The 10,810-nt window shown below is 50.0% G+C and overlaps 1 protein-coding gene across 1 annotated transcript; it reads left to right on the top strand.

Annotated features, from left to right (window-relative positions):
• Positions 1–3: 3 nt before the first annotated feature.
• LOC311530867 (zinc finger protein RFP-like) lies at positions 4–10,426 on the top strand. Its single transcript, XM_084647849.1, has 7 exons — positions 4–483; positions 2,110–2,205; positions 3,216–3,446; positions 3,784–3,806; positions 4,542–4,657; positions 8,114–8,158; positions 9,498–10,426. The coding sequence occupies exons 1-7, from the start codon at positions 67–69 to the stop codon at positions 10,010–10,012; spliced, it is 1,443 nt and encodes a 480-aa protein (XP_084503975.1). The 5' UTR covers positions 4–66; the 3' UTR covers positions 10,013–10,426.
• The last annotated feature ends 384 nt before the right edge of the window (positions 10,427–10,810 follow it).

Here is a 10,810-nt window from a genome sequence, read left to right as displayed (position 1 = left end):
GCAGGCGGGGAATAGTGTGAACTCAGGAAATGGAAACAAAGCCTGTCCCACTGCCCGGAGGGAGCCATGGCTGCAGCGAGCCCCGTGGAAAGTCTCCAGGAGGAAGCGACATGTCCCATCTGTCTGGAGTATTTCACAGACCCTGTCACTCTGGAGTGTGGGCACAATTTCTGCCGAGCCTGCATCGCCCAGTGCTGGGAGGGACCCGACACAGCCGCCTCCTGCCCTCAGTGCAGAGAAACTGTGCAACAGAGAAACCTCAGGCCCAACAGGCAGCTGGCAAATATCCTAGAAATCGCCAAGCGGCTGAGTTTCCAGGCAGTGAAGGGAGCAGGAGGGGGCGAGGTGTGTGGGGAACACCAGGAGGCTCTGAAACTGTTCTGTGAAGAGGATCAAACCCCCATCTGTGTGGTGTGCGACAGATCCCGGGCTCACCGTGCTCACACGGTGGTTCCCATACAGGAAGCTGCCCAGGAGTACAAGGTAGGGAGTTGCTGCCCAGTCTAATGGGTAATAACTTGGGATGTTAATTACAGCTTAATGGTGTAACCCTGTCATTCAGTTGTGTGTAGCCTTCACTTCATGAAAGCTGATGGGGGGAGTTACAAGCTGTGGCTGGTATTACTGGTTGTATCACAGTGTTTATTGTTATTTGCATCCCCTGGAGACCCCAGATGAGATCTGACCTCGATTGTGGGGGCCTTGCACAAAACCCAGTGAGGGCCAATCCCTGCCCCGAGTCATTTACAGTCTAACTGGACAAGACAGACAAATGGTGGGAGGGGAAACTGAGGCAAAGTGAGAGGAAGTGACTTGTCCAAGGTGACTCAGCAGATCAGTGGCAGAGCTGGATTTAAAAACCTGCTTTTCCAAGGCCCACTTCAGTGCTCTAACCACTAGCTACTCTGCCCCTTTCAGCAGCACTGAGCAGTGATGAAGTACAGACAGTAGGAGGAAAAGACTCCTTGATACAGTTCCTAGGCCCGGCAGGGAGAGGAGGTTTCCCACGGGGATTGTGAATTCCTGTGCTGCTCCATGAGGGTTAAACTCAGATGCTGCCGGCCTGCACTAGAGGAGATCACTGGGCTGAACATGGTGTGGGACCCCAAGCACCTTCAGTCCACACCCACAAGGGCTCCAGTCAGTGCAGGTCCATGCCACTGGGATCAGACTTATCTTCAGCAAAACTAACCCCTGGGCAGTGCAGACCTGTGTCAGTCTGACCTGTTCTCGTGTGTTCATGGGCAAGGACCAGCCAACGTGGTTCCGTTCGTCCCACCAGGCAGCCCTTTGAAATCTGCCAGAATCCACCACTTCTGGGGTCTTTGCTAGGGACTTTGGGGTCGCTACCCAGAGGCCATTGCAGGGAAAGGGGCTAGGACAGCACTAGGACAAACCCCAGCTGTTCCTAACACAAGTCAACACATCTAATGGGGTTTGCCCTAGTCCTTACATCAGTGCTGTCCAACCCATCCCATCCCCCGGGGTACAAGGCTGAAAGTCAATGGAGTTGGACTCCTTTGAGCATCCCAGCCTACATGGCTGCCCCCGGTGGCTTCTGGGATTGGTATCACTGTTTGTTAAATCTTCTCAAAAATAGCTTTATAGATTCACCGCCATGGGACACCAGTTTTCCACTGGTTCCACTCAATGGAGAAAGTGGATGTAAAAACTTCAAACAATCTGAATACAAAACACGGCCAATTTCCATAAATAAGCTTTCATTTCCTTGGTGTCTCGGATGTCCTATCTCTAGAAAGACTCACTGTTGTATACAATATTGTTGTTGGTCCCGGGATATTAGAGAGACAAGGTAGGTGAAGTAATATCTGCTCATGGCCAGTTTCTGTGGGTGAACAACAAGCTTTCAAGTTTATACAGAGCTCTTCTTCAGGCCTAGGAAAGAGTACGTTCCCCAGAGCTGAGTTGTGTGTAAGCTCAAAAGCTTGGCTTTCTTACCAACAGGAGCTGGGCCAGCAGAAGATATTGCCTTACCCACCTAGTCTATCTAGGAAGACTGACTGTTATCTTGAATTTTGGGTGGGAAAACACCTCATCCACCCCCTACAACCCTCAAAATAAACCCACGAAATCATTTCTGTTTCTCAGGAAAAAATACAAGCCCATTTGAAGACTCTGAGGGAAGAGAGAGAAAAGATGCTGGGATTGAAAGTGACTGGAGAGGAGAGAAGCCGGGAGTATCTGGTCGGTGCCTGTTCTTCGCCTGCTGGGACATGGAGCTGGGAGGGATGTTTATTGGTAGATTTCTCTGTGGGCTTGTGTGTGTTTCTCCATGATCATGGGATACTGTGTGTGTGTGTGTGTGTGTGTGTGTGCGTGGGCGTGTGCATATCAGAAATGTTCTCTCCCTGGAGAAGGACAACAGCATCTTCTGCAGGATCTAAGATGCATTTTCGTTAATGAGTTAATTACTACCCCTTGTGGCTTTCACAAAATTTCTCCCAAACCGCACTGACTATATCCCGGTAGACATGGAGACAGCCCTTGCAGAGAGATTGGGCCCAAATGGGAAGCTGTAAGAAAATCCTCTCCTTTGTGATCACAGTGTAGAGTCAAGTGTCAGGATGTGAAGAATGGTGGGTTTTGAACCTCAGTCCACAGAGACTCTCATTACAACCCGACCGCTCTCCAGAGCCAGCAGGGGAGGGGCTAGTGGAACTCTGGCCTACCAGCGGATCTGCCTACGAAGCTCCTGATTGGAGCAGACGTTCGGCTGCATGAATTACGCCAGCAGGAGTCACGGGAAGTTGTCCAAACAACTGAGTGAACTCCCGATCTGCTGCTGGACTGGACCCTGACTCTGGCTTGGCCCTGGAGTTGTTCCTGACTCAGGTTTGACCTGCAGTACTGCTGTCTGACTTTGGTTTGACCCTTCACGCGGCTGCCTGACTCCGACTCCAGTCCTGATCCCCCGTGTGACTCCAGACACTGATTCTGGCTCAGCCTTTGGCACGACTTCTGAGCTCGACTGTAGCCCCAACCCTTGGTGAGATCCTGACTTTGACTCCAGCTCTGACTTCGGCTGTAGTTCCTGACTTCTGACTGCAGCTCTGAGCACTAGGCCTGTCGGCTCATGGCCTGGTCTCTACACAGATGTGTTAGAGATTGTAAAGAAACTCGCTCTTGTAAGACTGTATGAAAGGTCAACAGTCTCCATCCATGTTCCTGACCAGCCCTGTCCTTATTTCTTATAGAAACAGACAGAAACTGAGAGGCAGAAGATTGTGTCTGAATTTCAGCAACTGCGGGAGCTCCTGGAGGAACAAGAGCGACTCCTGGTGGCCCAGCTGGAAAAGCTGGACAAGGAGATTGTGAAGATACAGAATGAAAATATCACCAAACTCTCAGAGGGGATTTCCCGTCTCAGTGAGCTGATCAGTGAGATGGAGGGGAAGTGTCAGAAGCCAGCAAGTGAATTCCTGCAGGTGAGACTGAGCTAGAAACATCCCAAATCCCAACACAGGGACAGGACAGCTCCTGAAGTACAGGCACCGGGGTCCAGCAGTCAGAGATCTCAGTGTAACTCAATGTGTGCATTGCTGAAATGTGAATGACTATTGTTCTTTGCAGACTCACAGACACATTGATATTAGAGATGGAAAAGCCCCATTAGCTCAGTGAAACCATGGCCCCGGGGCCAGGGCAGGGCTGATTTTCCCTGTATTTGCAAAATCCCTTTCCTGGAATCCCAAGTGTGTTTCAGGTGGGGTTTTTTAATCTGAGATTTTTTTAATTTCTCTCTCTCCTCTCTCTCCCCTCTAGGATGTCAGAAGCACCTTGAGTAGGTACGTGGCTCTCTCTCTCACTCCCACACATACTTGGCAATGCTGGGAAAGAGCATGGAGATGATGTTAGCACCGATCTCCACAGCAACGTATGTTGGGAAGGTCACATTTTGGATACAAATCTCTCAGATAAACTTAATCCTGATGTTCTCACCCTGGTACAGAAGACTCTGGAATTCTCCATTCAGTGGGAAAGACTGACCTCAAGTGTTTCCTCAAGATACCACATCCCTGAGTGACTGGCTGCCTCAGGATTGTGGGGATGGAATATGGGCCTGTCACTACTGGGGCCCTGGTTACCATTCAGCCCAGGGCAGCAGTGGTCAAGAGTCTTTCCCACCTGAGTCTTTCCCAGCCTGAGGGTTGTTAGGAGACCTGTGTGGAATGAGCTGGGGAGGGGGGAGGTCTCAGTCTAGATCCTAGTGGACAGATTTCTACAGCACTTTATATAGGAACATCCTGTCCCTCAGAGAATGGAAGCCAAGGAGTGAATTGGCCATGGAGACTCAATTCCCCTTTTGTCCCCAGAGCTGATCTCTTCAGACCAGAGCTGAAGAATATTAATGAGACCTTTGAAGGGAAGATTGTATGGCCATGGGCTGTGTTGCACTTGCTCTGAGGCTCGGAGAAGTCGAGGAATTCTAACTCCAGGCATATTAGAGCAGCGACTCACTAGCCAGAATTTATAATGAGTCACACAATGAAATATAATCACATGAAATTGTTTCTCTCCAGGTGTGAGAAGGGGAAGTTCCAGCAGCCAGAGGAGATTTCTCCTGAACTGGGAGAGCGAGTCAGCGATTTCTCCCAGAAAACTATTGTGCTAACGGAGACTCTGAGGAAATTCAAAGGTACCTAAAATGGATCTAGGAATGGAAATTGGGATGAGCCTCTGAGACTGTGGGAAGAGAATGGTGCTGGTCAATTGGTTCACACTTAGATGATGCTTCTATTTAATTTTTGGGTGAGATGGCCAGACATTTGTGTCCAAGACACTCAGGTTGATTAATTCAAACCTTTGTTTGCACCAGAAACTTGCTTTTCAATTACAGTTACAAAGTAAGAAATGACTCATCGACTTTAAGGTCAGAAGGGACCATCATGATCCATCTACTCTGACCTCCTGCACATTGCAGGCCACAGAACCTCCCCACCCACTCCTGCAATTTACCTGTAAACTCTGGCTGAATTACTGAAGCCCTCATATAATGATTTAAAGACTTCAAGTTACAGAGAATCCATAATTTATTCTAGTTTAACATCGGTAAATGATATGTGCCCCATATGGCAAAGGAAGGCAAAAGACAAAAAACAAAAAAAATCCCCAGGGTCTCTGGCTATTTGACTTGGTGGAAAATTCCTTCCCTATCCAAAATATTGTGGTCAGCTGGACACTGAGGATTTCAGCAAGACCCAACAGCCAGACACCTGGGAAAGATTTCTCTCTCACTCAGAGCCCTCCCCGTCTAGTGCCCCATCACCAGCCATTGGGATATTTGCTACTAGCCATCGCATATAGAAAGAAGTGTTGGTCAGTTCCCTTCTCCCGGACCGTAGGTAGGTCATGGGGCATTTCTCCTTCGAAGCTCTGATCACCCCTTACAATGTCTGACATATTATACACATCCAAATTGCATATTTACTAGTTCTTTTCCAATCACCTTTGAGTGGTATGAATATTAAGTTCCTTATATAGGTCACACACTACACATGCATGAACATATCATTGGCAGGGCTTTTTTTGTTCAAGCTATTTTCATGTTATTGTTCTCTTCTCTGATTGGTTTATTCCCACTGATTATGCAGGTTTCAGAGTAACAGCCGTGTTAGTCTGTATTCGCATGGTCTCTGTGTGTATATAATGTCTTCTGCAGTTTCCACAGTATGCATCCGATGAAGTGAGCTGTAGCTCACGAAAGCTTATGCTCAAATAAATTGGTTAGTCTCTAAGGTGCCACAAGTACTCTTTTTACTGATTATGCACACGCCACTTTGACCCTTGTCTCCACACAGGGGGTATTGGACTTTGCTAACTTCTCTGTGGCTGGATGCACAGCCCCCCTCAGCCTAGCTCCAGCCCCTCAGTGCTGCCCCCTCACTGCACAGCCTCCCTCAGCCGAGCTCCCTCCAGCCCCTCAGTGCTGAACCCACTGCACATCCCCCCTCAGCCTAGCCCCTGCCCTTCAGTGCCTCCCCTCACAGCCAGAGCCAGAGCTTGTCCCTATGTCCTGGTCAGGAGGCAGAGGAGGTTCCCACCCACCCTGGGATAACCCCTGCCTGGAGAGGGGTGCCCTGGTCACAGTGAAGGGAAGGGAAACCCTGCTCCACTGAGAGACCCCCATTTTCTGCTTCCCACATCCTGTGACACAATGGGGGATCTCCCATGTAAGGGACACAGACAGGGGATAGACATGGGGTAAGTGGTGTAGAGATGGGACACACACACACAGACACTCATCCTCCCATCAGACATATTATTTAAACAAGAAAAATAAAAAACTAGTGACAACAAAGCACTGAAATATGGTTTTAGGATAAATATTTATTTCAATGCCCCCATCCCACAGAAAAAATATTGACTGCGGCAGTGAGGTACATTCAAAAACACTAACGTGAGTTGAGTTTATTACTATTATTTATTAACGAGCTAGGTTATGGTTTTTTCAGTGTGGAAAATTGTGTGTTATTTTACGGGTTGAATGATGACTGAATGACATAACCCCCCGCCAGTGTCCGTCACTAACTCCGGTAATTTTGTCAAGTGTCCGTCGCACAACATGATGCTGCCAACCCCTGGCCAAAGGGACCAAAGTGGGTAAAGTTACTTTTCTGCCAAAGTCTTTGTATGATCTGGATCTAGGGTACGACAAAAGGCAGTGAGTGAATGAGACAAACCAACTGGAGTCTGAAGGGTGGGAGGGGATGAGAAAGGGAAATGTAAATCTCTCTTGCAGATTGTGTCCTGGGATGGTTGTGAGGCTGCAAAGACGTTGGTCTTATTGAGATTGAAGTGTTCTCCGACTGGTTTATGAATGTTATAATTCTTGACATCTGATTTGTGTCCATTTATTCTTTTACGTAGAGACTGTCCAGTTTGACCAATGTACATGGCAGAGGGGCATTGCTGGCACATGATGGCATATATCACATTGGTGGATGTGCAGGTGAACGAGCCTCTGATAGTGTGGCTGATGTTATTAGGCCCTGTGATGGTGTCTCCTGAATAGATATGTGGGGCACAGTTGGCAACGGGCTTTGTTGCAAGGATAGGTTCCTGGGTTAGTGGTTCTGTTGTGTGGTATGTGGTTGTTGGTGAGTATTTGCTTCAGGCTGGGGGGCTGTCTGTAGGCAAGGACTGGCCTGTCTCCCAAGATTTGTGAGAGTGTTGGGTCATCCTTCAGGATAGGTTGTAGATCCTTAATAATGCGTTGGAGGGGTTTTAGTTGGGGGCTGAAGGTGACGGCTAGTGGCGTTCTGTTATTTTCTTTGTTGGGCCTGTCCTGTAGTAGGTGACTTCTGGGAACTCTTCTGGCTCTATCAGTCTGTTTCTTCACTTCTGCAGGTGGGTATTGTAGTTAGTGGTTCTGTTGTGTGGTGTGTGGTTGCTGGTGAGTATTTGCTTCAGGTTGGGGGGCTGTCTGGACACAAATCAGATGTCAAGCATTATAACATTCATAAACCAGTCGGAGAACACTTCAATATCTCTGGTCACTCGATTTCTGACCTAAAAGTGGCTATCCTTCAACAAAAAAACTTCAAAAACAGACTCCAATGAGAGACTGCTGAATTGGAATTAATTTGCAAATTGGATACAATTAACTTAGGCTTGAATAGAACTGGGAGTGGCTGAGTCATTATACAAAGTAAAACTATTTCCCCTTGTTTATTCCTTCCCCCCCCCTCCCCGCCCCCACTGTTCCTCAGACGTTCTTGTTAACTCCTTGAAATGTGCTGGAAATGGCCCACCTTGATTATCACTTCAAAAGGTTTTCTCTCCCCCTACCCTACTCTCCTGCTGGTAATAGCTTATCTAAAGTGATCACTCTCCTTACAGTGTGCATGATAAACACCCATTGTTTCATGGTCTGTGTGTATATAAATCTCCCCACTGTATTTTCCACTGAATGCATCCGATGAAGTGAGCTGTAGCTCACGAAATCTTATGCTCAAATAAATTGGTTAGTCTATAAGGTGCCACAAGTACTCCTTTTCTTTTTGCAAATACAGACTAACATGGCTGCTATTCTGAAACCTGTTATAAATAAGAAAGCCTGAAATCTCATCTCTTTTCTCCTTTCCCCTGCCAGACACTCTGCCGTCTGCACTGGAATCCCTAGGAGCACACAGACAGGGTGAGTTTGCAGCTGGAGATTGTCTTTACATTAGGAGAAAATTCCAGTGAAAACATCTTCCTGAGATTGTAACGAAAGTTACCAACCAAATCAACAGTGGCCATGACACACACAGCCCTAAAAATAACCCATTAAACAGCGAGGAGATCCAGGGGCACTGGAACATGGGGGCCCAGGGGGCCAAGCCCACCCACTTTTTAACATGGACATAATTTGGGGGCAGGGGGCCGTGTTGGCCCCCCACACTGCAAGCCTTGGGCAGGCGTGGCGCATCGCAGCGTTCGCTGTGCTTCATGGAGGGGCGGCTGATCAACTTCGCCCTGTGTAGTGCAGCTTCTTCCTGGTGCTTGTCCCTCTCAGTGGCCCCACCCCTGCTCCTCTTCCCCCCGGACCCTCCACCTGCCCTGGGTGGTGCACACCGGAGAGTGGGGACATGGGAAGGTGGAGGGTCAGGGGCTCTCCATAGTGGCCAAGGCTCCCAGCCTGGCCAGAGACAGGGCCTCAGCGGGAAGATGAAGAGTGGGGCAGGGCCAGGGAGAGGGCAGGGCCACAGGTGGTGCGACCCCCCTCCCCAACTTCTGCCAAGGTGCTGGAACACAAATAATCCTGACACCAACCTTAGTGCTGAGTTCATGCCCATGCTAATGAACAGAAACACTCTCCCTGAGCAGCACCGGAAGAGAGCTCTCTCTCCTGAGGGCTGACACATCCCTCTACTTTATCCCAGTGCAGGGGGGTCTCCTCATCGCCCTTCTCCAACATCCTGCCTTTCCTCTGGGCAGGGCTGGGCTCTCTCATTGGAGCTGCTCCCTGCTTCCTGGATTGGGAAGATGCTCTTCCTCTGATGCTGCCAGCTCCTCCCTTCTCTCTGGGCTGGGGATGGGGCTACCCCACCCAATGCCACCTCCTACTCTGTGGTGTTAATCAGCTCTTCCCCAATGCTGCACCTTCCTCTCTGTTCCCAGCCCTTGGAGTGGAGGCTGCATTAGGGGAGGGAGGTTCCGTCTCGGATTCAAAACTGGACCTGCTTCCTCTGCTCCCTCCCCACTAAAACCTTTCTTGGTGTGTCTCTCCTGCTGGGAATGGAGCAGAATCAACAGGGGTAGCTGGGAGCTGAAGCTTATGCAAGCAAATGGGAAACTAATGAAGTGGGTCTCCTTACAGAGACTGAGGAAGTGCAGTGACATCCCTGCTCGGTCTCAGGTGCCCAGGACAGAGGCAGCTCCCTGGGATCTAGGCCTGTCCCAGCCAGAACAGGGCTGCTGGGGAGTGTGAGAAATGGCCCCAGCCTCTCCCAGGGCTGAGCTCTGCCCCTCACGCTCCGATTCTCTCTCCCCAGCGAATGTGACTCTGGATCCAGACACGGCTGATCCCCACCTCGTCCTGTCTGAGGGTGGGAAAAGTGTGAGATGGGGAGACACGAGGCAGCGACTGCCCAACAACCCTGAGAGATTTGACACTGAGCACTGTGTGCTGGGCTGTGAGGGATTCACCTCAGGGAGACATTGCTGGGAGGTGGAGGTAGGGGGTGGGCAACGCTGGGCTGTGGGGGTGGCCAGAGAGTCTGTGGGGAGGAAGGGACAGATCAGCCTTAGCCCTGAGCGAGGGATCTGGGCTGTGGGGCGGTGGGGGGATCAGTTCTGGGCTCTCACCTCCCCTGTGACCCTCCTGCCCTGGAGCCGGGCCCCCAGCAGGATCCGGGTTTGTCTGGACTGTGGCCGGGGGCAGGTGACATTTATCGATGCTGGTGATGAGGCCCCGATCTTCACTTTCCCGCCGGGCTCCGTCCCTGGGGAGAGAATCCGCCCCTGGCTCGGGGTGGGGCCGGGATCCCGGCTCCGACTGTGCCCCTGAGACCCATAGCAAAGGGGGAACCGGAAATCAGCCTCTCTAGCCTCACAGACCCCAGTCTCTATGAGGGGGAGGAATGGAGCAGCCATGGGGGATGATCTGTAACAGGGAGGGGAGGAGAGTGGGAGAGACACAGGAAACTAAACGGATCAGAAGTGCGGGTTAGAAAAATGAATAGAAAAGGAGAGTATGAAAAGAAAGGGAACAGAGAGATTTATGACATGTTACTGAAAGTGAGACTGTAATTTATTAATTCCCTGTATTAATTCCTGGCCATTGGTGCTATTTTGGTGCCATTAAGAAAACTGTTCTCGTAGCTGGGGATCTCCTTGCCATGCTGTGGTTATTAAGGCTCCTTCTCGGCTCCTTTTACTTACCACCTTTAGTTACTTACTGTAAATAAAACATTACAAACAATTCTTCTTGTTTGTTCCGCTTGAATGTCCCAGCTGCAGTTGTCGGGGGCAGAGCTGTGGGATTTGCTTCTTGACTTGCTTGTGTCCCCCTAGACCCCACAGGGAATATCGCACCTCTAGGAGGAGAGTTTGGGGTTTTACTGGGATGTGTCACTCTCCAGCCTGTGCTCTGTCTCTGTCCTGTGCACGCCCATGTCAATCTGGAATTGCTCAGCTGTGCGCTGCAGAGAGATGACTGGTTGCACAGGGTGCAATCCACGAAGGGACTTGGTGTTGCAATGCTGAGCGTCACAGGGCCTAGTTTGTAGGCAACCAGAAAATCACACTCTGCAAAGCTGAGTCAGGGGCCTGAACCCCCTAGACAATGTGTGGGCATCAGAGGCAC

The sequence above is a fragment of the Lepidochelys olivacea genome (assembly GCF_965140295.1).
Source record: "Lepidochelys olivacea isolate rLepOli2 genome assembly, chromosome: 14".
In the NCBI taxonomy this organism is placed as follows: domain Eukaryota; kingdom Metazoa; phylum Chordata; order Testudines; family Cheloniidae; genus Lepidochelys; species Lepidochelys olivacea.
The sequence above is the reverse complement of the archived record's forward strand: the minus strand, read 5'-3'. Positions and strand labels throughout refer to the sequence as shown.

Coding starts and splice junctions, on each gene's coding strand:
- LOC311530867 (XM_084647849.1), top strand. CDS start 67: ATGGCTGCAGCGAGCCCCGTGGAAAGTCTCCAGGAGGAAGCGACATGT. Junction 484..2,109: donor AAGCTGCCCAGGAGTACAAG/GTAGGGAGTTGC, acceptor TCTGTTTCTCAG/GAAAAAATACAAGCCCATTT. Junction 2,206..3,215: donor AGAGAAGCCGGGAGTATCTG/GTCGGTGCCTGT, acceptor TATTTCTTATAG/AAACAGACAGAAACTGAGAG.